This window comes from Phacochoerus africanus, chromosome 1 (genome assembly GCF_016906955.1).
Source record: "Phacochoerus africanus isolate WHEZ1 chromosome 1, ROS_Pafr_v1, whole genome shotgun sequence".
Lineage (NCBI taxonomy): Eukaryota > Metazoa > Chordata > Mammalia > Artiodactyla > Suidae > Phacochoerus > Phacochoerus africanus.
The window spans coordinates 215,179,038-215,206,280 of record NC_062544.1 but is presented as its reverse complement, the minus strand read 5'-3'; the positions used below and the strand labels follow the sequence as shown (position 1 = coordinate 215,206,280).

Sequence of the window (27,243 nt, the reverse complement as noted above, 5' to 3'; positions counted from 1 at the left end):
GGGCCAGGGGTCGAACCCATGCCATGGCACTGACCCAAGCCATAGCAGTGACAATGCCAGATTCTTAACTCGCTGAACCACAAAGGAACTTTGAATTATTTTTAATTAATTCAATTAAAAGGATTTACTGGAACATTAACAAAGACATTTTTCTTACAAGAAGATTTGGGTAATTTCTAAAATGTCACAACCAAAACACATACAAAAATCAACAGAAGTTTCAAAATACCAAGATATGCAGTTATATAAACAAGTAAATATTCTGATTTAAAATATTATCCCAAGACTGAAAAAACCATCTTGCAAAAGACTTCAGAAATTACAAACTACCACAAAGAAAAAAAGAAAGAGAAAACCTACTGGAGTTCCCATTGTGGCTCAGCGGTAAAGAACCTGACTAGTATCCGTGAAGATGTGGGTTCAATCCCTGGCCTCAATCAAAGTGCAGTGTAGATTGCAGGTGGGGCTCATATCTGGCGTTGATGTGGCTGTGGTGTAGGCCTGCAGCTACAGCTCTGATTCAACCCCTAGCCTGGGAACTTCCATATGTCATGGGTTTAGCACTAAAAAAAAAAGAAAAAAAAAGAAAGAAAAACCACTAATTCTATATGACAGTGATTTCATCTTCTTGGGCATTCTGCCAAAAGATACTGTTCACTGCTTCAGAACAGTTTATGTGCTCAATATATTGGATTTTTTAAAGAAAGGCTTTAAAATGAAAAGTTTGAAAACTACTAAAGAAGATTATTAAAAAATAATCCTTTACTTTCCAGACACACCCACAGCATATGTAAGTTTCTGGGCTAGGGGTTAAATCGGAGCTATAGCTGCCAGCTTATACCACAGCCACAAAACGGCAGATCTGAGTTGTGTCTGCAACCTAACGCCACAGCTCACGACAACACCAGATCCTTAACACACTGAGCAAGGCCAGGGATCAAACCTGCGTCCTCATGGTCACTAGTTAGATTCATTTCCATTAAGCCACAAGGGGAACTCCTATTTTCAAAAATTATAGTTTCTTAGACAAAAGCTAACTATAGCTAGTTGATGTTTATTATAAAAGTTTGTATAATGCTTACCTGAAAACTCTCCCATAATTCCCATGTACTTTATATACACCATACAGTCGATCTGCTACTCTCTGGAATAAATATTTAAAAGACATTGCCATTAGGTCAAAGTCATATACAGATTACTTTAAACAAAGATTTTATCCTCATTAAAAATAAATCTATATATGCTTAGTACACTAGAGTTGGAAACTATGGAAAAAAGAAAAAGGTTAAATTTCCCTAAGTCTCATCACGAGGTGGGGGGAAAAAACCTAGTGTTGTCATCATATTTATGTAATTTAGTGTTGTCGTTCATACTTCTTCGAATATAGGCTTTAACTAATGTTTTTAAATTTCCTATATCAAGAATGGCAATATTTTTATCTAGCAGGTTAATGTTACTTTTAATAGATACCACTTTAAATACATGCATAAAATTCCACCTAGTTGTCTATAACATATAAAGCATTCCTTGTCAGATATTTAGTTATCCCGAGTTTTTTCGGTTTTATAAATAATGTTGAAATAAGCATCTCTGAGATGCTTTTTCTAAATTTCAGGCTGTTTCCTTAAAAAAAAAAATCCCCAAAGTGGAATTCACTAGCAGAAAGAATATAAACTTTTCAGTTCTATTAAGAGTTTTACACAGAAACACAGCAAAGATACAATATACTTATATGCTACTTTATCAAGTTAACTCCTTCTAACCAATAATTTTAATAACATTAGATAATAAGTTTCTTTTTCTGCCTTTTTTTTAGGGCCACCCTCATGGCATGTGGAAGTTCCCAGGCTAGGGGTCGAATCAAGCGCTATAGCTATCAGTCTATACCACAGCCTCAGCAACTCCGGATCCAACCCTCGTCTGCGACCTACCCACAGCTCACAGCAATACTGGATCCTTAACCCACTAAGCGAGGCCAGGGATCAAATTGCATCCTCATGGATACTAGTCAGATTAGTTTCAGCTGAGCCATGATGGGAATACCTAGATTAGATATTTTAATACCAGTAGAATTACAGTTTAGATCACTGAGATAAAACATATACTACCCAGCCATTCACACAAGTTTTATAAAAGACAAAACACCATATATGGTAATTTGCTTTACTTTCCCCCAAAGTGTTATGGATATGAACTGGCAGACCAAAAGCCAAGCTCACATGAAACTCTAAAAAAAAAATTACTAGTGTATAATTTCTAATGTAAACACTGAAGATAAACTACCCCTCTAATTCTTTATTCACACATGAGTAATTTGAGGAATTGGGCATTAACCATACAATAAATCTTAATCTTTTCAATATTTCAGCTTAAACTGAATGCACCACACTGTAAAAACTCGGAGCAGGCGTTAAGAGGATCATACAATGTTTTCCATTTCTCCTTAACCACATACCTGCTAGACCAGGGGGCAGCACATCACAGGTCTGCAAATTGTTTTTATAAAGTCTTACTGGAACACAGTCACACTCACTCAAGTTAGCTCTGTCTATGGCTGCTTTCACAGCAGAGTTGAACAGATTCAACAGGGACCATATGACTCAAAAGTTGAAAACATTTACTATCTGGCATTCAGAAAAACTCTGCTGATCCCTGCGTTAGACTCCACTTTTAGGACAAAGTTCATAGTCTTTATTATGGGTGAAACTTTTCATGGTTGTCCCCAGACCTCTAAACTAATTTCTCTAAGATGTTATTTTCCAATTATTTTTTTTGAAAGTCCAATAGAGTGTAAAAGTTATTTGTTTGGAGTTGCCGTCGTGGCGCAGTGGTTAATGAATCTGACTAGGACCATGAGGTTGCAGGTTCGATCCCTGCCCTTGCTCAGTGGGTTAAGGATCCAGCATTGCCGTGAGCTGTGTGTGGTGTAGGTCGCAGACACAGCTCGGATCCCACATTGCCGTGACTCTGGCGTAGGCTGGTGGCTACAACTCCGATTAGACCCCTAGCCTGGGAACCTCCATATGCCATGGGTACGGCCCTAAAAAGACAAAATATATAAATAAATAGAGTGGTTCCATTGCCAAGTAAACTTGGGAAATACCGAGATTAAAAAGTTTAACAGGTTTTCCCCTGCATGATTTTTTGGATCTTTAACACCATACATGAATCAGGACTACTGAGAGAGAAGGATGGTTTGCAGTAGGGAACATCTTACAGCACTGGTATCCCAAAGAATATAAAATGGAAAATGCCATTCTAGACTACTAATCTTATAGATCCTTTTAAAGATCAAACCTCCTCCAGAAAGCTGAGCATCATATCACCTATGTAAGATACGAAGCATACCAGGAATGTGTTTATTAAATAACCGTATAAGAATAAAAACTAGAAGCAACTTAAGTACAAAATGCATATCCAAAATAAATGTTTCAGAAAAAGTTTTGAATCCCAGGTATATAAATTCCTTTTCCTTTAAAGTGTATCACTCCTGGCAGCTGATCCAAAGGAATTTCTATCATCATAATTAGAGCTCTGGAAAATATTTTGGTCCACAGAGCAAGAAAAAAGAGGCAAGAGTTTTTATACTCCAGAAAGGTGAACAACTGCACAAGGAACCATTCTATTGGTGAATGAGGAAACGAAGAGCCACTCAGAAGTTGTTACTTGGACCAGCAATGTTTCTGGTATGAACTACTCATGGAAACAAATTGTTCTAGCCAACCAAAACATGAGATGACTGGGACCTAGATCATTAGGCAGTGAGAAAAAAGATGAAGCAAAGACAAATTAAAATTTCAGACCAAAAATGATCATTTCTAGGGCGAAGACAAACACGGTAGAAAAATAAAACATGAATTATTAAAACCGGAAACCAGGGAATTCCCGTCGTGGCTCAGTGGTTAATGAATCCAACTAGGAACCATGAGGTTTCAGGATCAATCCCTGGCCTTGCTCAGTGGGTTGAGGATCCGGCATTGCCGTGAGCTATGGTGTTGGTTGCAGACCGCAGCTCGGATCCCACGTTGCTGTGGCTCTGGCGTAGGCCGGCGGCTACAGCTCCGAATAGACCCCGGCCTGGGAACCTCCATATGCCACAGGAGCGGCCCTAGAAAAGGCAAAAAGACCAAAAAAATAACAAATAAAAAATAAGTAAAAAAAAATAAAACTGGAAACCAGAATAAATTCACTGGTCGTCAGTAATCAACAATCATGGTGCCAGGGAAAAGGGGCTATATCCGTGATTTAGACTGCCACTCAATTTCATTTCTGTTGACGAGTCTTTCTTTCTGAAAACTGATCATCTTGACGGGGAGGACTGACACCTGGCAAATTCTATGGCAACAGAAGAAATTTTACAAAATCAGCCTACCACCCTTCCCAGATCTGGTTTGGAACTACAGTAAGAATGCCTTCTCTATCCTCACTGAAGCAGTAGGGCATTAAATGTTAAAAAGGACACAAAGTTTTATGACATTATACTAGATGATCTTATTTTGAAATCCAGACACATAGATTTTCTTTTGAATTATCTCCTAAAGCAATGATGAGAATATTTAAGGCTTTTAATATTACGGCCAAAATCTTTCACAAAGGAGTTGTATGTAATACTCTTCACTGCCACATTAACAAATATTTCACCAAAACTAGATATTACCATCTTATAAATAAGTTCAAACTAAATGCTAAACAGCATCTCAATAATTCTAATTTACATTTTTAGAGTATCAGCAGAGTTAAACATTCCTCCCTCTCTTTTGAGTTCTCCTGTGGCACCACAGGTTAAGAATCCAGCATTGTCAGTTGCTGCTGTGGCATAAGTTCCATCCCTGGCCCAAGAACTTTCATGTGCCGTAGGCACAGCCAAATATATTAAATAAATAGATTTTATTTCCCCTAGAGAGGAAGCTAACATGGCCCTAGGAAATAAGGGATTTAGAGTCAGACAAATGTGAATTTAAATTCCAGCTCCTTCTTAATTTAGGATTTGACTTTGGAGAATTCACTAAACTACTCTTAGACTTAGTATTACATCTTTTTCTTGGAAACGGAGAAATGACCTTCATCATATGACTCTGTGAGGATTATAGAAGATGACATTTGTAAGGGTCCTAGCAATAAGCAAGGTGGCTCAATGAAAATCAGTTCTTGGAGTTCCCATTGAGGCTCAGTGGTAACAAACCCAACCAATATCCATGAGGACACGGGTTTGATCCCTGGCCCGCTCAGTGGGTTACGGATCTAGCATTGCCGTGGGCTGTGGTGTAGGTCACAGACGATGCACGGACCCGGCGTTGCTGTGGCTGTGGTGCAGACTGGCAGTTGCAGCACCAATTCGACCCCTAGCCTGGGAACCTCCATATGTCACACCTGTGACCCTAAGAAGAAAAAAAGAGAGAGAAAGAAAGCAAATCAGTTCTTTTCTCTGTCAATCTACTTGAATTCACGGCCTTTGTCCATACAGCATTTGCAGATAGTTAAAAGCACGGCTAACGGAGCCAGACAAAGTTTTAAATTCTGGCTCTCCATATCTACATATAGAGTGACATTAGGCAAATTACTTAACTTCATTTGCCTCTGCTTCCTAATTTGTAAAATGGGGACAAAATAGTACTTACCTCAAAAGGCTATTGTGGGAATTAGCTAAAAATAACACAATAAGCTTGGCTTACAACAGTAAGTAGATATTAGACATTAGTATTATTTTCCTTTTGTTTTAGTTTACAAAACATAAATTATCTCATTTGAGTTCCACAACCCTATGAATAATGCACTCATTCAAATAATATTTATGCAGTACCTACTACGTACAAGGCAGATATTCCTATTTTCCAGCAAGGAAAACAAACTCTGAAAGGTTACTAGATTTGCCTAAAGGGCCTGGTAAATGGCAGAGAGAAGTTCTAAGTCCAGTTCCTCTCAGTCTAAGGCCACTCACCCTTTCTAGCTGTTTTGTTTTGACATCTTAAATATTTAACTCTCTAACCTGTAATTTATTTTTTTTCCCTATCTACTTTTAAAAGAATTCTCCTATACAGAAAAGACAAATAATTCTATTTTCTCTTAGTGTGTTAACAATTCATCATCTATCCAAAAGTGTCTAAGCTTTCCTCTCTTGACACTTTGAATGTTACAGAAAGGCCCTCCTTGTGGCACTTTCTCTGTTGTTTGCAGACTTCTGTCAGTGATGGGCTCTAACCTTCCATTTTTACTTTTCAGTTTCTGTCCTTGACTAAACAGCCTTTCGCCCAATTTTTTTAAAAAATTAAGATTTTAGCTATTCTGCATTCTTCACTGGCATTCATCTCACTTATACAGTCAAAATTTCAATTTGACTTACAAATCAAATGCTGCCTTTCCTTGAAGAGCTCAAGCTATCTTTCATGACAATTAAGTATCTGAAGCCTTCATAAAGTTCAGGATAAATATCTATACCTAGAATACTCTTACTCATGTATTACAAGCTCTCTGAGGACAAGGTCATTTTTTTTAAAGGTTCTTGTCACATATATGTTACTAACCAGTTCTCCCTGGTTAGTTATTAATTAAATTCAAGAAGCAGTTTATCTTAATGGCTTTTGTTTTTTTAACATAAAGTGTCAGCACATACATACATGTATTCATCTCATTCAGTGAATGTGGAGCAGGTGCCTACTGTGAGTCAGGCATTATCCTAGGAATTTAGTAGTGACAAAACAAAGCCCCCACTCTTGGGGGCTCACATACACTAGTAGAGGATGGTAATTAACAATGAGTACAAGATACAATGTCAGCGTGCTCTAAGGACCACAGCAATGACAGGGAAATGACAGGAAAAACAATAAAAGAAAAAAAAAAACAACAGTGCATTTTATTTTACATAAGAAGCTCAGAAAAGATTTCTCTCAGGAGGCATGTGAGCCAATAAATGAATGACAAAAAGAAAAGGCCAATAGAGGATCCTGAGGGTGGGGCATGGGGGAAGAATGGTATAAGCACAGAAAAGAACAAATAAAAGTCCTAGGGCAGAACCAAGTTTAGCATGATTGAGAATAGTTAGAAGGACAAGGCTAAAGTGGCGTGTACCAAAAAATAAAAAGAAATACACAAATATTTGTGTGGGAGTTCCCTTGTGGCACAGTGGATTAAGGATCTGATGTTGTCAAGGCAGTGGCTTGGGTCACGGCTGTGACATGGGTTCAATCCCTGGCCCAGGAACTTCTACAAGTCATAGGCACAGCCAAAAAAAAAAGGTTTATGTGGGAGAGAACTTAAAAAGTTTCCTTTAACATCACAATTAGGAGTTCCCATTGTGCTTCAGAGGGGTAATGAACCTGACTAGCATCCATGAGGATGAAGGTTCAATCCCTGCCCTCGCTCAGTGGGTTAAGGATCCGGTGTTGCCATGAGCCATGGTTTAGGTCACAGTAAGTGGCTCAGATCCTGCATTGCTGTGGCTGTGGCGTAGGCCGGCAGCTATAGCTCCAATTCAACCCCAATCAGCCTGGGATTTCTAGCCTGGGAATTTCCATATGCTGCAGGTGCAGCCCTAAAAAAAAAAAAAAAGAAACAAAACCAAAAAACATTACAGTTAAATTTTCTCATAGTCTTTAAGGATTATTAAATATTAATCATATTCAAAAATATACTTTCAGGAGTTTCAAACTGCTACGGCGCAACAGGATTGGCAGCGTCTTGGAAGCACTGGGATGCAGGTTCAATCCCCAGACCGGCACAGTGGGGTAAGGACCCAGTGTTGCTGCAGCTGTGGCTTAAGTCATGACTGCGGCTCAGATCTGATCCCTGGTCTGGGAACTCCTTATGCCACAGGGTAGTCAAAGAAAAAAAAAAAAAAAAAAAAAAAAAAAATATATATATATATATATATATATATATGTACGTATGTATATACACACGTGCACACGTTCAGCAAAAAACCAGATATAATCACTATCCTACCTTGACTTGTGACAGTTTCCTAATTTGCTTTACGGAAGCAATTGCCCATACCTTCTTGCAGGCTAAATGATCTATAGAACAGTTTCCTAACAATGACAACTACTTCCTCCCTCATTTAGATCTCACTTAAATTTATTCCTTATGCTTGGATTTTCTGAGTGTTTAACTGTTACACTTTGTTCAATTCACCATCTCGATATTTCTGATAAATCTCTTTCTGGCTGGTTATTCTACTTTGCCCCTTAGTTTCCTCTGAGACAACCTCTCAATACCTGGGGTTAGTCATGTGACTGCTTAATAGTGTACCTCTGCCTACTCGAGACTCCCAGAACTATTAAGCTTCCTGCTAAAATGATGCTTTCTACAGTGTGCCCCTGTCCCTGGCTGAAGCCTTTAAGGAGAAGACAGCTTTCATAATCAGCCAGACCTCTTAAGTTGATTCTCCAAGTTTTCTAGCCCAGAAAACAAAGCAGCATCCTTTCAGTCTTCTGGGGTGTTTCCCTCACCTCCACTTCCCACAAGCACTGCTGCTTAATAAGCTTGGGTAATTTCAAAGCAACTAAAGGCCTAGAAATTTTATCTCATCAATCCACAGTCTTTTCTAATACCCGGTTCTTTGACCAAAACCTAATAATTATCACAGGTACCTTTTCTTTTCCTAGAAAGTATTGAAGGAGTCCTGTAGTACTCTGGTTACACAGGAAATTAGGCCAATAGGAGGTTATTTTGGAAGGCTTAAATTCTATTATATTTTTTTATACTTATGAAAATCTTTAGACATACACAAAGTAGAGAATAAAGCAACAGAAATAGAAGCAAAAACAAACCAATGGGACCTAATCAAACTGACAAGCTTTTGCACAGCAAAGGAAACCATTAAAAAAAAAAAAAAAGACAACTTACAGAATGGCAGAAAATAGTTTCAAATGATGCAACTGACAAGGGCTTAATCTCTCAAATATACAAACAACTTATACAACTCAACAGCAAAAAAGCCAATAATCCAATGGAAAAATGGGCAAAAGACCTGAATAGGCATTTCTCCAAAGAAGATATACAGATGGCCAACAAGCACATGAAAAAATGCTCAACATCACTGATTACTAGAGAAATGCAAATCAAAACTACTATGAGTACCACCTCACACCAGTCAGAATGATCATCATTAATTAATAAGTCCACAAATAACAAATGCTGGAGGGGATGTGGAGAAAAGGGAACCCTCCTGCATTGTTGGTGGGAATGTAAGCTGGTACAACCACTATGGAGAACAATATGGAGGTACCTTAGAAAACTATACATCAAACTACCATATGACCCAGCAATCCCATTCTTTGGCATATATCAGGACAAAACTTTCCTTGAAAAAGACACACGCACCCTCATATTCATTGCAGCACTATTCACAATAGCCAAGAAACAACCTAAATGTCCATCAACAGATGATTGGATTAAGAAGATGTGGTATATATACACAATGGAATACTACTCAGCCATAAAAAAGAACAAAATAATGCCATTTGCAGCAACCTGGATGGAACTAGAGACTCTCATACTGCGTGAAGTAAGTCAGAAAGAGAAAGACAAATACCATTTGATTTCACTTATACCTGGAATCTAATATATGGCACAAATGAACCTTTCCACAGAAAAGAAAATCATGGACTTGGAGAACAGACTTGTGGTTGCCAAGAGGGAGGAAGTGGGAGGGACTGGCAATCTGTGGTTAAAACATGCAAACTTATTGCCTTTGAATGGATAGGCAATGAGATCTTGCTGTATAGCACTGGGAACTATATCTGGTCACTTCTGATGGGGCATGATAATGTAAGAAAATAGAATGTGTACATGTATGTGTGACTGGGTCACCTTGCTGTGCAGTAGAAAATTGATAGAACACTATAAATGAGCTATAATGGAAAAAATAAAAATCATTATACTAAAAAAAGTAGAGAATAGCAGGATTTACTCCCATGTCCTAACACTCATCTTCAACAATATCACATGGCCAGTCTAGCTGCATCTAAAACTGCCCTTGATTTTCACCCCTTACTAGTAGACCCTTTCATTAAAACAAATACCAGATAATATATTTCAGGATAATTTCAATCAGCATTATGATTCTAGACCTGGTAATGCAACATCTTTCAAAGCCTTTACGGCAAGTTCTAAGGTTTCCTTTAGATTAACCCAAAGGACCAGAGTGTGACACAACATTTTTCAGGAACCACATTAACTTACCCCAAAATATTTTTCTCCCTGTTACAGCCAAACGGTATGGTTAAGTACAATCATTATTCCTAGATTTCTTGCTCCTTTTGTCATGGCAGATCATAACCCTACATGAGTTTATACAGTAGAATTTAAGAGCACAGATGCCGTAAGGCCTAATATAATATATTCACCAACGCTTAAAAAAAAAAAAAAACCTTGACAAAATAGAGCAGATCTAAACCCCTACATATAGTTAATTATATTCCAACACTGAAATGGTAGGGCATTTGGCAAGACGTCAAAACAACTATAAACAAACCACGGAGAAAACAAGAGGCTAAAATTCGTCAGGTTATTTATGTCAGAAAACATTTCACATTAAAAAAAAATGCAATTCAGATGATGAACACACCAAATTTGGATATAAAAATCAGTTACTCATCATAAATACCTTCCACTACTTTAAACAGTGATTAAATGAAATGTGCTTCCTTAAAAATGTCTGTCAAAAAGCTCTTGGGGGGAGTTCCCATTGCGGCGCAGTAGAAACGAATCCAACGAATCCATGAGGACACAGGTTTGATTCCTGGCCTCGATGAGAGGGTCAGGCATCCGGCGTTGCTGTGAGCTGCAGTGTAGGTCCCAGACACAGTTCGGATCCCAAGTTGCTGTTGCTGTGGTGTAGGCCAGCAGCTGTAGCTCTGATTTGACCCCTGGCCTGGGAACCTCCATATGCCGTGAATGCGGCCCTAAAAAGCGAAAAAAGAAAGAAAAAAAAAGCTCTTGATGCCTACTTACAGCTCTGACTCGAAGAAGATGTGAGATGACAGACTGTAGTTCATCACTGTAGTGTTTTAGTTCAGTAAATCTCCTGGAACAGGAAACAAAACATCATTTTTCTCATGAAAACAAGTCAAAAACTGAAAGACAAAACAGCAGTTCCTAGGAATGATGAAACTGATTCTACTTAACCACATGCTACCCTTAAATATTTACATAATGATACAAATTCAGAAAGTTCTAAAATAAAATAACCATACTTTTTGAGATATTTTTAAGGCAAAGAAACGATGTCATACCTAATAATTTATGGAACTGAGGTAGAGATAAAATATGTTGGCATGAAAATTACTTGAAAACAAAGAAAAAAGGAAAGACTTGATAGTACTAAAAAAAAATCTCCATTAGGAGTTCCCGTCGTGGCTCAGTGGTTAACGAATCCAACTAGGAACCATGAGGTTGCGGGTTCGATACCTGGCCTTGCTCTGTGGGTTAAGGATCCAGCATTGCCATGACCTGTGGTGTGGGTTGCAGATGCGGCTCGGGTCCTGCGTTGCTGTGGCTCTGGCACAGGCCGGCGCCTACAGCTCTGATTAGACCCCTAGCCTGGGAACCTCCATATGCTGAGGAAGTGGCCCTAGAAAAGGCAAAAAGACAAAACAAAAACAAAACAAAATCTCCATTAAAAAAAAATCTTATGCAACCATAAACTCATGGTCTCTAACCTTAATCTTCATGGCGCTCAGTAATCTTTGTATAATATGATATCCCCCATTCTCCATAAAGACCTGATACTTCTGATACCACTGCTGTTCAAGCAATGTCACCCTCTTCAAAAATTTGTTCTCTTGACATCAGTGTTATTTTCTCATGGTCTTCCTTTTATTCTCTGGTCACTCCTAATGTCTCCTTTGCAAGACACCTCCTTCACCCATCTCTTCTACCACTAACTTGAGTGTGCAAAGAACTCCTGAAGTATTTGCTGAAAACATAACTCAAGGCCTCTTAGTAAAAGAGGGGCGTGAGTAACCAGCACAACTGGATAGAGAGGCCGCAGTGGGAATTAGGAGCACGAATTTATAACAAATGCACTCACAGGATTTAAGATGTTGGTAATCCTCATATTACACTTTAGAAAATGCCCTATAGTGTTGGCTTCTTTAGGGTTCCACCCTCGGTCTTAACCCATCTTACAAACAATCTTTCAATCTACACACACTATGCAACCTGTCAGTCACAAAGCTTCAATGTTATGATCTATATTCCAATGAATTCCAAATATCTATCTCTAGCTCAATACCTATGTCTCTAAAATGCCACATCTATAAAGCCAATTGACTAGCAGACATTTGTACTTGCTTACATATCCAAAGTTCAAATTATCTTCCCCCATCCCATTAAATCTCTCTCCTCTGTATTCCCTAGCAGTTTAAAGAATAAAACCTAGGTGCTATCTGTATTTTCTTCCCCTCTCTTTCATCCCATACATTCTACTGATCACTTGGTCTACCATCTAAAAATGAGCCAAATATGGCCACATAAAAGCAGAAGACTCAAGGTCCTCCTTCTCACTGCTTTTAAGAGTCTAGTTTGAAGAAAGATAAACATACACGAAGGAGGTATTTTGGCAATCCCTCTGAAACAGTATTTCTGGTTTTCTAGATTTTTTTTTTCCCCTTATGCCTTTTATTTATTTATTTATTTATTTATTTTCCCACTGTACAGCAAGGGGGTCTGGTTTTCTAGATTTTAAGAAAGAACAGGATGAAAGTATTTTACTGATACAAACTATTTCAGTAATGGTCTGAACAATAATAAATCTACTGGGTAGGAGTTCCTGTCGTGGCACAGCAGAAACGAATCTGACTAGGAACCATGAGGTTGAGGGTTCGATCCCTGGCCTCACTCAGTAGGTTAAGGATCTGGCATTGCCGTGAGCTGTGGTGTAGGCTGCAGACGAGGCTCAGATCCTCCATTGCTGTGGCTGTGGTGCAGGCCCGCAGCCTGGGAACCTCTATATGCCATGGGTGCGGCCCTAAAAAAAAAAAAAATAAATTAAATAAAAATTAAAATTTACTGGGTCAACTAGACCTGGAACAGAGATTCTATGTATTAAGAATCTGTAATAACAATGACTGATATGGGGAGTTTCCTTGTGGCACAGTAGATTAAGGAACCAGCATTGCTGCTGCAATGGCTTATGTGGCTGCTGCAATGTAGATTCCACCCTGGCCTAGGACTTCCACATGCTGTGGGCGTGGCCAAAAAAATTGACTAATACAAATAATTCTCTTATCTAGAACTTAAGGCAAAAAAATTCTATTACTAATTACACATTAATTATATAGTTTCAGTGTTGTTGTTGTTGTTTTCATTTTTTGCTGCCCTGTGGCATATGGAGTTCCTGGGCCAGGGATCAGATCCGAGCTGCAGTTGCAACCTATGCCACAGCTACAGCAACACCGGATCCTTTAACCTACTGTGATGGGCTGGGGATTGAACCTTGTGTCCTGGCACTGCAGAGACACCACTGATCCCGTAGCACCACAGCAGGAACTCCACGTTAATTATACACTTTAACAAGAACTCAGGAGCAAAACTTGGTTATGTTACTGGCCATATCACATTTAAAATTCTATTATATAATATGGGTATTAAGTAAAATTTAGCAATCTAGAAAGCTGGTGATCAGAAAAGGGAAGACAAAGACTTAACTGATAAAATATTTTTCATTAAATTAAAAAACATTTGGAGTTCCCACCATGGTGCAACAGGATCATCAGCATCTCTGCAGCCCTGGGACAGAGATTCAATCCCCAGCCAGGCACAGTGGGTTAAGGATTCCACATTGCCATAGCTGCAGTGTAGGCTGCAACTGTGGCTGGGATTTGATCCCTGGTCCAAGAACTTCATATGCCACGGAGAGTCCAAAAGAGAAAAAAATTCTACTGACAAAATACTAATATTAAAATATTTTTTCGCCACCTCGGAGTTCACTGAGGCTCATTGAGCTAAGGATCCAGCATTGTCACTGCAGCTGCTGGGGTTGCTCTTTGGTGCAGGTTTGTTTCCTGGCCTGGGAACTTCGACATGCTGAATATGTGGGGAAAAAAAAGCTGTCTCGTCTACATGCTCCTCTAATGAATGTACATTCATCAATGTCATAAACTTTGCTGCTTAGCTTCTCCAAAGCTATTATTGGAGGGTTACATAATTTTAGTTTTTAATTTTAGTTTTTAATCTAGGGAACATCTATTACATAACATGGATGTCATCATAACCCTTATAAAAACCTCAGTGGAAACTTAAATGAATATTAAATAGCAAAAGCCTTTCTGAACAGGCTCTGTGCTACATGATACAATGTTCTAGAAAAGGCAAAACTTATGGATACAGTAAAAAGATCAGTGGTTGCCAGGGCTATTGGGAGGGAGGGGTAAACTGACAGAACAAAGGATTTTTACGGCAGTGAAAATATTTTGTATCATACTATAATGATACATATATGTCATTATATATTTGTCAAATCCATTTAACACCAAGAGTGAACCCAATGTAAACTAGGGACAAATAATGATGAGTCAATGTAGGTTCATCAATCACAACAAATATACCACTTGATGAGGAATAATGGGGTGATTGCACATGTCTAGGGTCAGCTGTGCAAATGTAAACTGTGCAAATGGGAGCTCTGTATTTTACACTCACTTTTTTTTCTCCTTTTTAGGGGTGCATCTGTGACATGGACGTTCCCAGGGTAGGGGTCAAATTAGAGCTACAGCTGCCAGCCTACACCACAGCCAGAGCAATGTGGGATCTGAACCACATTTGCAACCTACACCACAGCTTAGAGCAACACCAGATCCCCAAACCACTGAGCAAGGCCAGGGATTGAACCCACATCCTCATGGATACTAGTTGGATTTGTTTCTGCTGTGTCATAATGGGAACAACCCTGTATTTCACACTCACTTTTGCTGGGAAACTTATAACTACTCTAAGAAATAAAGTCTATAAAAAATAAAATAAAAATCTCAATGGTTACCATCACAATTTCCTAATTACCAAAACTTTTAAATATTTATATTTTATATTCAAATTTTATATTAAAAACCAGAGGCATCATGTTAATGAGTTATGGCTGATAAAGTCAGGCTATCGGACTTGGCCCCTGTCTGCCAATAATTTACACCATATAGAAATTAATGCTGAGGAGTACCTGTCGTGGCTCAGTGGTTAACCAATCCGACTGGGAACCATGAGGTTGCAGGTTCGATCCCTGGCCTGGCTCAGTGGGTTAAGGATCTGGCGTTGCCGTGAGCTGTGGTGTAGGTTGCAGATTCGGCTCGGATCCTGCGTTGCTGCGGCTCTGGCGTAGGCCAGCGGCTGCAGCTCCAATTCAACACCTAGCCTGGGAACCTCCATATGTCGAGGGAGCGGGCCAAGAAATGGCAAAAAAAGACCAAAAAAAAAAGGAAAGAAATTAATGCTGAAGGCCTGACTGGAAAAATTTTAAACAGATCTCATAAACTTAGTGGCCAAAAATGGAAAAGCCTCATCCCCCTAAGCACATTTATAACTGGAGAGCATAGCTAAACCAAGCACCAAGTAACAGTCCATAAAATGAAGGGCCTAGGGAGTTCCCGTTGTGGCTTATCGGGTTAAGAATCCATAAGGATTCTAGTTCAATCCTGACCTTTCTCAGTGGGTTAAGGATCCAGCATTGCTGTGAACTGTAATGTAGGTTGCAGACACGGCTTGGATCTGGTGTTGCTCTGGCTGTGGCATAGGCCAGCAACTGTAGCTCCTATTTGACCCAACCTGAGAACTTCCGTAAGTGTGGCCCTCTAAAAAAGCAAATAATAATAATAACAATAATGATGAAGAGCCAGAATTAGTCACCAAATTCAGAGAAGTGCAAAACCAAATCTTAAAAAATACCTAGATCCCATCCTAAGGAAAGCTATTTCCGAATACACCAGCTCCCTTTAATATAGAAATGCTCTCTCACAAATAGCAAACTGACATTAACGAAGTCAGGTAACTGTCATGTAAATAAATCTCCATGAAAGTATTATACCAGTATACATTTATCCATCAAGTTTTCTTGGTGTTCAAAGTAGACAGTTTATTATTAAAATAGATAATATATTGTATCTTTAGTTTTATACATATCTGACAAGCAAAGTCATGTAAGAAAAACTTTTATATGAAATTAAAATTACTTTTCTCATTTTTCTGATACCTTCATCAACACTTAATAAATCCATCTAGGAAAAAATAGTGGTTTAATTTTCTAAAGCTTCAATTACTTACAACCTTTATCCCACTTAAAATACCAAATTTCAAAATCAGTTTTAGAGTGTAAAAGGATTTCACTAATGTGAATTACTATTTTAAATATTTAGCAAATAAAGTGCATACATTCAGAAATGAAAAATTAAATAGACTCATAGGCACCATTCAAAACAACATTGTAACTGTTATTAAAACAAAACCTTACTTGTCTGGGTTTTTCACTCTGAATGTTGCATTAAGCGCTTTTAACCTGGAGTCTGCCTGGAAAAAATAATTTATTCACTTAATACAATTACATTTCAGGGTATAAATCCAAACAGTTTTATTTTCCCTTCAGTTTTAAGATGCTCAAGTATACTTTTCTTCATATCATTTGTTTCAAACACATTAAACAACCCCCCCGCAACAGCCTAGTAGTTATTTTTTAAAACACTACAAAAATAACATTATAAATTAAACTGAATACATGGCATTCTATAATACCAAAGCAATGCAACTGTAAACACCAACATGCTAACAGGCACATAGCTCTTCATTACCATAACTCAGAATAGGTTGTGTGGAAAAAAAGGTTTACTTTTTCTCCAAATCAAGAAAAACAATAATCTGTATACATAAAGTAAATAAAACTGTTTCGAAGCCTACGAATTACTGAGGGTTGTTCTCAGGTAGCATCTCAACCAAATGTACATTGCTTCTTCTCATTTTCATGATAAGTATTTTAGAAAAGAAATATGGAAATATCTATGCCAAATTAAAACAAGCAAGGTGACATCAAATCAACTCCTTTATAGTGGGAAGAAAATGTTACAACTTTTCAACTACCTTTACTTACTTCTACCTTATTTCAAAGGAAAGAGAGGGACCAACACTAAATAATAATTTTGTTGTAAAATTTATACTTAATATATATATAAATCTAATCCTCCCATTCTGTGTTCCTCATTTTTAAAAAAATCTTTTTTCTGACCAAGGCACAAAAATTATAGGCTTCATAAAAGGCGGCTCAATCAGGAAGCAATTTCATAGTGTAGTTTGGTTTTGAAAAGCCCAATCAGCTTGAACATTTTATATTACTCCAACTTCTAAGCCTGAATTACGAATACTCTCAAAATAATAAAACAAAACAAAACAAAATTACTAGGACTCCCTAGATTACCTAGCTAAGAATATTTTTTAAAAATTCATCAAATATGTCACTTCACTCCAAAAACTCAGCCTCCTAGAATTTCAGACCAAAAGAAATTCAAAGACCTATCATGAACATCCAAAGCTTGGAGTTCCTGTTGTGGCTCAGGGGGTTAAGCATCAACTAGTATTCCTGAGGATGTGGGTTCAATTCCTGGCCTGGATCAGTGGGTTAAGGATCTGGTGTTGCTGTGGCTGTGGCGTAGGCCGGCAGCTACAGCTTCACTTTGACCCCTAGCCTGGGAACTTCCATGTCATAGGTGCACCCCTAAAAAGAGAAAAAGAAAAGAATATCTAAAAAGGTTAATTTTCACAGAATTCAGGAGACTCTCTTATTTCTAAAATCAGTACTTTAGCAATTCTTGACCTGTCTTACATCTCTAGGACAAAGGAGCTAATGCATGTCAAAGTCCTTACAATAAGGTACATGTACATTTAAGGCACATATTACTCCCTATGTTCTTCAAGTGAATTAAAATTATTAAACACCAAGTGTTAATGACTTTATAGTCACACACAAATGAGATTCTTGGAGTTCCTGTCATGGCTCAGTGGAAACAAAATCTGACTAGTATCCATAAGGACACAGGTTCTTATGGCCTCACTCAGTGGGTTAAGGATCCTGTGTTGCTGTGAGCTGTGGTGTAGGTCCCAGACACAGTTCAGATCCCAAACTGCTGTGGCTATGGTGTAGGGCCACCAGCTGTAGCTCTGATTCGAGCCGTAGCCTGGGAATCTCCACATGCCGAGAATGCGGCCCTAAAAAACAAAACAAAACAAAACAAAAAGCTCCCCCCAAAACGAATGAGATTCTTTAAGGAACAAATTACATAAAAACCATCAGCAAAAAATTTTCATTTGCTGAAAATGAAATCTGAATCTCATACTTTCTGAGTCTCTGAATTCAGAGAAATTTCTGAATCTCACACTTTTTAATACCACCAATTTATTATTTATTGCTGATCACCACTTAGAGGGCATATAAAATGTAATCCATCACCATCCCAACCTTTGCTTACCAAACATTCTGTCAGGTCAGTCCATTACAACACTCCACTCAATCTGTTCATCATTTCACAAGATTCCATAAAGAGAAATTGCCTAAAATGTCACCAAATCAGAAACTTCTCCTCAAAGTTAGATCTCTAAAAACCTACCTAGACAGTTCCAAACCTGAAAGCTTACCATCCATCTTACCAGATTCCCCACTAAATATCTATAGAAGCTCTTACATCATTGTTTCATGCCACTGTACTTTATTTCCTTTAAGACAGCACCATCTGAAATTCCCAGGTTGTTTGCTTGTTTCCTAGCTGTCTGCTTGAACACAAGATCCAAAAGAAAAGAAAAGCACAGTGTGAATGGGGCCCTTAGAGTTTCACAACGGCTGTCAAGGCAATACTTTAATCTGTGTTGTTCATTTCTATAACCCCAATGCCTCCCACAAGAGAAACATGAAGTACTGGCTGAATGAAATGACTATCCTGGAGCCCCAACTCAGTCCCTTTTCCCTGTTCTCTTTTAAGCCCCACCTTTCCATCCTTTTCCAATTCCTATTACATATTTTACTTTCCTTGTTCTAGACTTTATTTTTCCTTTATTTTCAGGTTCTCATCTTTCCCCAAAGCTTGCCACTAAACTAGTTTGGCCTCTCTAACATTTTTCTTCCTTGACCCCATAGGTTGACTCCAGTGCAGGTTTCTCATTATTCAGATCTCAGCTCAAATATTCTCTTCAACCATGTTTGACATACTTTGCCCAGGGCAGTCCTGGTTTACACCTGTTGTCCTAACCTAATTATTAGCAGAGCCCCTTTTTATTCTCAAAAGCATCCCCATTTAAAGAGTTTTCACTGTGGTGCAGTGGTTTAAGGATCCTACTCCACTGGCTTAGGTGGCTGCAGAGGCTTGGTTTCATTCCTCAGCCCAGTGCAGTGGGTTAAAGGATTCAGTGTTGCTGCAGCTACAGTGTAGGTCCCAGCTGCAACCTGGATTTGATCCCTGGTCCAGGAACTTCCATATGCCACACACATAAAAAAGTGTCCCCATTTGAACAATAAATTTTATGGTCACCTATCTCAAAATAACCCCTGGGAAAAAATCCTGCTGTCATAGTTTTTCACAATGATGACTGTTTTCATTTATATCACCTTATTACTTCATTTTAAAGTACCTTATTTAAATATTAATTTTCTCCAACTACTACTATAAGAACATGGAGCTTATGTTTCCAGCTCATTCACTGCTGTACACTCAGCACCTAGGATAGTACCTGACACTCTATAAGCACCCAACGTTTGGAATCTCCAAATCAGCAGAGAACCTAAAGGCCTAGATCTTATGTCTGTCAGTCCCTGTTCCAAACAAAAGACAGGGTTCCAGCTCTTCTGAGTCAGCCTAAATTCATTCAAGGTTTGGGCATATGGATGATCCTTACTTTCATGTAAGTAATTTACCAAGTTAACCGAGTTGAAACTATATTATTTTAAACTAAAGTAACTAGTTTCCGTATGTTCATTACTCTAAAGTTCATTTGCTCTCCCTTCACTGAATTAACAGAAGTATCCTAGAAACAGTCAAGAAAAAAGGACGTCAATATATAGCACTGATGAAAAAAGTCTATTGCTCATATCTGTGTTAAATGGACCATGGATTTTTAAAAAACTAAATTTTTCAATTATCTTGCTGAGTATAATAATTACTCTAGAACGATTTAAGAAAATATTAATCTAGCAGGCCCAAATATAGATTAAATTAAACATGTCTGAAAAAGGGAAATTTAAAGATGATATTTCAAGTTGAGAATGACAATCCAATACCAAGGTCAAATATTCTTTTCTTTTTTTTTTTTTTAATTGTGGAATAATTGACCTATAACACTATATTAGCTCCGGGCACACATCATAATGATTCAATATTTCTATGTGTTATAAAATAATCACCACTAAGTATTCGTATAAAAAAAACAAACATCTGATTCAGAACAATCTTATTTTCACTGAAATAAAGTTTCAAATATTCCTTTACCAAACATCTTTATATACGTTAGTTACATAATTAATAATTGAAAAGAGAGGTAATATAAGATGGTAATTAAGGGCTTTGAGGAATTCCCATTATGGCTCAGGGGTTAATGAACCTGACTAGCATTCATGAGGATTCAGGTTCAATCCCTGGCATCACTCAGTGGGTTAAAGAGCTGGCATTGCCATGAGCTATGGTGTAGGTTGCAGATGCGGCTCAGATCTGGTGTTGCTGTGACTGTGGTGTAGGCCAGCAGCTGCAGCTCCGATTTGACCCCTAGCCTGGGAACCTCCATATGCTGCGGGTGCGGCCCTAAAAGGACAAAAGGACAAAAAAAAAAAAAAAAATTCTGACTTGTCACATTATACTACTGTATAATATCGTAAAATCAAAGATTTTATAAAAGTGAAACTACGATTTTACCATAAGGCTACCCAAATACAAAAACATTATATCTAAACACTTAAATAGCACATGCATACAAGATTCAAACCACTATGTAAACAGCATAGCCTGTAAGAATGGAGAAATTCAAGAGTTTCCTCAAGGTCACCAAAGTTATAGCCAAACACTGCGTTCAAGGACAAACAACTGATAACTAGTTACTAAACTAATGACGAGATCAATGACTAAAAATTTCTAAGTTTTCTATTATACAAAAAGAAATCACCAAAAAAAAAAAATACTTAGTTTGCTCTTTTCCTTGTTATTAGCTCCTAAAAACAGAAATCTTGGAGTAGTTCTCAGGAAATTCTATCAAAATACAAACTTTTTTTAAAATTTACAATTATTTCGAACCATTTCTAAACTTAACTTCTAGTATGCTGAGCACCATAATGAACTACAGACAAGAAAATACTATTTTTTCATGTAATCTGCTAACAAAATATTTATAAATTAGAGTCAGTTATGACAATTAGATAATTATATTCTCTGTGCAGAAAAAAATACTTCTCTTGCCTTTTTGTGCTAAATTCAAAATACCTCCATACCAATGCATAAATTTCCAAGGAGTGTTCTTAAAATTACTGTAAAAGCATTTTGTTCTTACGGCCTACACCTACTGAACTTTTGTTATGCATTATCATGTGAATTGTTTATAAATTTATATATTATACCAATTATGTTACTTTCTCTACTTACCTATTTACACAAGAGATGAAAACTTTAAAAACTTTGCAACAATCAGTGATATATTACTTTTGGGAACAAGAGGGAGAAGAAAATGGAGTTAGGACGGCCACTTTTTGACCAATATACTTTTTAATTTTTAGATAACATCTCCATTACCAAACACTAATTCTAATGACTGAATTTGAAAATGTGTCAAAATCTAATTAAGCCAGTATCACTATCAGATGTTGACAAAAAAATGAATCCTGTGCCCATTCAAAACTGGCCAGCATGTCCCAGTAGACAGAAGCATGACTGATGGCTCATCTTTTAGTCTAACTAAGATTGGAAAATCCAAGCTCAATTCTTCTGAAGTGTCTTTCCTATCTAAAAGAATGAGTAACAACAGGGGTACCACGGAGAACGACAGTAATAAGGAAAGAGAGAAGAAAAAAAGAACGTTTAATATAATATGAGCATATTGTGGGGAAAATCTATAACTTGTATCTAAATTACTGCTTCAAAGTGTTCTTTCCTAATTAAGGCCATAAATATGCCCAATATAGCCTCACAATTAATGAAAATTACACTAATCAAAAGTAAACTGCATTGTTTCTTTAAAAATCCTACTAATGATATTTGATGCAAAGCCTATTTCCAACATTCACTCATTCAATAAATAGCAAGTACCCACTAAGTGCATGGCACTGTGGTGGGGATTATAAAGGAACATGGCAAATTATTTCACACAATTATTCTTACCTTCAGCTGAAATCCAGTTTCATTTACAGTCTCTTTCCAGTTACCTTCCTAAAAATTGAAGTTAATTTTAGATATCAATGCAAAATAAAATAGCCCATAAGGAATATTCCAAATTAAATACCTATTATTCTATTCTTCTTTCCAGGGAGATAGGAGAGAGGGAAGGAAAAAGAATTCTTTTCGCTTCAAAATTAAATATACAATCCAGATTCCAAAAGATTACCAAAGATGGGAGTTCCCCTGGAGGATCAGTGGCTAATGAATCTGACTAGTATCCATGAGGACCTGGGTTTGATCCCTGGCCTTGCTCAGTGGATTAAGGATCTGGCGTTGCCATTAGCTATGGTGTCACAGACGAGGCTTGGATCCCAAGTTGTTGTGTCTGTGGCGTAAGCTGGCAGCTAGAGCTCTGATTTGACCCCTAGCCTGGGAACCTCCAAAAGCCACAGGTGTGGCCCTCCAAAAAGACACACACACAGACGCGCACACACACACACACACACACAGAAACACACAAAGACGGACCCAAGATTATATAGATCTGGGCTTAAAAAATTTAAGACTAACTTTGACACCATTTGAGTGACACCAAAAAGTAGCATCTTCAATATCTTTAAGTATAAAAATGTTCGCCAAAAGAATGATGTAATACAATACTTTGGAAATTCAAAACAAAACAAATCATGACATGCAAATAACTTAACAAAGCTGCTCCAAAAGGATCCGTAAGAATATGTAATACACAACTTAACCAAATCCAATCCAACAATACATTAAAAGGATTGTACATCATGATCAAGTGGGATTTATCCCAGGGATGCAAGGATTCTTCAGTATCCACAAATCAATCAGTGTGATACACCACATTAACAAACTGAAGAATAAATGATGATTTATTGAGGATCATTTGACAAATGAGGATTTATGAGGATAAATAAAGGATAAATGAGGATTTATTGACCATATGATCCTCACAATAGATGCAGAAAAAGCCTTTGAGAAAATCCAACACCCATTTCTGATACAAACCCTTCAGAAAGTGGCCACAGAGGGAACCTACCTCAACATAGTAAAGGCCATATATGACCACCCAGAGCTAACATCTTTCTCAACGGTGAAAAGCTGAAAGAATTCCCGCTGAGATCAGGAACAAGACAATGATGTCTGGTCTCGTCACTATTATTCAACACAGTTTTGGAAGTCCTAGCCACAGCAATCAGAGAAAGCAAAAGAAATAAAAGGAACCCAAATTGGAAAGGAAGAAGGAAAACTATCACTATTTGCAGATGACATGATACTATACCTAGAAAATCCTAAAGATTCTACCAGAAAACTGTTAGAGCTCATCAATGAATTTGGCAAAGTTGCAGGATACAAAATTAATACACAGAAATAACTGCATTTCTATATACTAACAATGAGAAATTAGGGAAACAATCCCATTTACCATCACATCAAAAAGAATAAAAACTTAGGAATAAACCTACCTAAAGAGACAAAAAACCTATACTCTGAAAAGTATAAGATGCTGATGAAAGAAATCAAAGATGACACAAACAGAGGGAAAGACAAACCATGCTCCTAGATTGGAAGAATCAATATTATCGAAATGATGATACTACCCAAGGCAACCTACAGATTCAATGCAATCCCTATCAAATTACCAGGGACATTTTTCGTAGAGCCAGAACAAAATATCTTAAAATTTGTCTGGAAGCACAAAAGACCCAGAATAGCCAAAGACATCCTGAAAAAGAAAAATGGAGCTGGAAGAATCAGGCTCCCAGACTTCAGATTATACTACAAAGCTACAGTCATCAAAACTATATGGTAATGGGACAAAGACAGAAATATAGATCACTGGAACAAGATAGAAAGCCCAGAATTAAACCCACGCATGTACAGCCAACTAATCTATGACAAAGGAGGCAAGAATACAATGGAGAAAAGACAGCCCCTTCAATAAGTGGTACTGGGAAAACTGGACAGCCACATGGAAAAGAATGAAATTAGAACACTTCCTAACACATACACAAAAATAAACTCAAAATGGATTAAAGACCTAGATATAAGACCAGATACTATAAAACTCTTAGAGGAAAACATAGGCCAAACACTCTCTGACATAAACCACAGCAACATCTTCTCAGATCCACCTCTTTGAGTAATGACAATAAAAACAAAAATAAACAAATGGGACTTAATTAAACTTAAAAGTTTCTGCACAGCAAAGGAAACCCTAAACAAAACAAAAAGACAACGCACAGAAGGGGAGAAAATATTTGCAAATGAAACGACTGACAAGGGATTACTCTCCAAATTTATAAACACCTCCTACTGCTCAATACTAAAAAAAACAAACAACCCCATCAAAAAATAGGCAGAAGATCTAAAGAGACAATTCATCATAAGACATACAGATGGCCAAACAACACATGAAAAGATGTTCAACATCACTAATTATTACAGAAATACAAATCAAAACCACTGTGAAGTACCACCTTACACAAGCCAGAAAAAAAGTCTATAAACAATAAATGCTGGAGAGGGTGTGGAGAAAAGGAAACACTATGACACTGCTGGTGGGAATGTAAATTGGTGCAACCACTGTGGAAAACAGTGTGGAGATTCCACAGAAAACTAAAAATAGATTTACCATTTGATCCAGCAATCTCACTCCTGGGCATTTTTCAGAGAAAACCATGACTTGAAAAGATACATGTACTCCAATGTTCACTGCAGCATTATATGCTATGGCCAAGACATGGAAACAACCTAAATGTCCACTGACAGAGGAGTGGATCAAGAAGATTCGGTACATATACACAATGGAATATTATTCAGCCATTAAAAGGAATGAAATACCAGCATTTTTAGTAACATGTATGGACCTAGAAATTATCATGCTAATTTAAGTCAATCAGAGGGTGAGACACCAACATCAAATGCTATCACTTACATGTGGAATCTAAAAAAAGGACACAATGAACTTCTTTGCAGGACAGATACTGACTCACAGACTTTGAAAAACTTACGGTTTCCAAGTGAGAGAGGTTTTGGGGTAGGGGGAATGCACTGAGGGTTTGGGATGGAAATGCTATAAAATTTGGTTGTGATGATCACTATACAACTTAAATATAATAAAGTTCATTGAGAAAAAAAAGAATATGCAGTACACAATTTAAAATTTAAAAAATCCCCAAAAGATTTAAAAATAAAAAATTAAATAAAAGAAAAATACCTGTGTTAAGAACAAATAGAAGATTCTGTCTCTACAAAGGATGGGATGTGAAGCAACTCTCAAGAGGAAGTTTTCCAGACCAATTCGTCGTCTTTCCACAAAATCTGGATCCATGTTGTCAGCAGAGAGTTTATGCCAAACAAATTCTGCCTAGATAAAGAAAATGATCATGAAGAATAGTCTCAATGCTAAATGCTTCTAAACTATACTGCCATTTCACTTCTTACCCTTTTTTCTGGTAGAGGTGGCACGACAATATGTGGATAGTAAACTAAAAGGTAGTTTCTCAACAACTCAAATTCACTATACCGCCTCCATAGTGAGTCTGTTAGGACACTCTGACCATCAATATGTTCAACTGATCTGAAAAAGATAGAATAAGATTTCTATTGTTTCTTAAAAAATACATATGTGTTCTCATGACCTCCTTAAAAATTGGTAACTCCACTGACTAAATGTTTATGAACCCAGGCACTAATTTAAAAATCTCCCATGTATTATTTAACCCTTACAACAACCTTGGAGAGGCAGGGATTAGTGTCCCCATTTCACAAATGAGGAAGCAGCTGCACAGTATATGCTTTTCCTATAATCCCAAATATCTGTGGGAAGAGCACACAGATACATCCAGTTCCTAAGCCCTCACTCCTAACCACTTTCTTCTGTTAAAGAAAACCTATTTGAACTTAAGAGAAATAGTCATATTAAGAACATTCTAAAACGCTCAGTGTAAAATAATTCAGTTTATGTACAATAGCTGACTTTCCCATACAGTAAAATCTGGCTTAGCCAGTGTTTCATTAAAGAAAAAGTATTTTTAACTCACTTCTGCCACAAGGAAAGAATATTCATGCTTAAGACCATGACACCAAAAAACCTCAATTTGACATTCTAAATGAATCGGATATATCCAAGTAGCAAAAAATATCCACAAAAGCAACATGTCAATTAACTCTGAAAGGGTGGGAGAGAAAAGATATAAAAATTCAACTCTAATCTTTTTTTTTTTTTTTTGCTTTTTAGGGCCACACCTGAGGCATATGGAAATGCCCAGGCTAGGGGTCAAATCAGAGCTGCAGCTGCTAGCCCAAGCCAGAGCCACAGCAATCAGGGATCTGAGCTTCATCTGCAACCTGTGCCAAAAAATTATGGCAACAACAGATCTTTAACCCGCTGAGCAAGGCCAGGGATCAAACCCACATCCTCATCGATACTAGTCAGGTTTGTAACCTGCTGAGACACAATGAGATCTCCCAACTCTAGTCTTATCTTTAATATAAAGAGCTGCAGGCAATGCTATGTCTCATCCATATAAAAGTTCAATTTATAGTTAGGGGACAGTTAGGGTAAAATTATACAAAGAATATTTGAAATTATTCTGATCAGAGATTTCTGCTAGCATTATCACAATTAGAAAACATCAGTCTTCTAACATTAAAAGAACCTTCCCACTTCCTGTTTGCTTGACAATAACTGACATGCCCTCCAAGAAACATGCATATAACCACAATGCCCATTTGTACATTATGGCGTAAAAGCACAGAGGCTAAGTCAGTCTTAGAATAAAGTCCTGAGAAGGCATATACACAACACAACAGATGTTCTATGTTTTCATAATTTATAGATTAAGTTTGCCACTACAGTTATTCATCACATATTAATAAAAAAGGAAACAAAATATGAAAT

The 27,243-nt window shown here is 37.5% G+C and overlaps 1 protein-coding gene across 1 annotated transcript in view; it reads right to left on the bottom strand.

The window, feature by feature from the left end:
- Nucleotides 1-27,243, bottom strand: part of SNX4 (sorting nexin 4) — a 72,493-nt gene that overhangs the window by 28,143 nt on the left and 17,107 nt on the right. Inside the window, 6 exon segments of the mRNA XM_047790382.1 lie at nt 1,083-1,144; nt 10,951-11,023; nt 16,436-16,491; nt 22,317-22,364; nt 25,558-25,707; nt 25,785-25,920. Coding sequence (XP_047646338.1) covers nt 1,083-1,144; nt 10,951-11,023; nt 16,436-16,491; nt 22,317-22,364; nt 25,558-25,707; nt 25,785-25,920 — 525 coding nt within the window.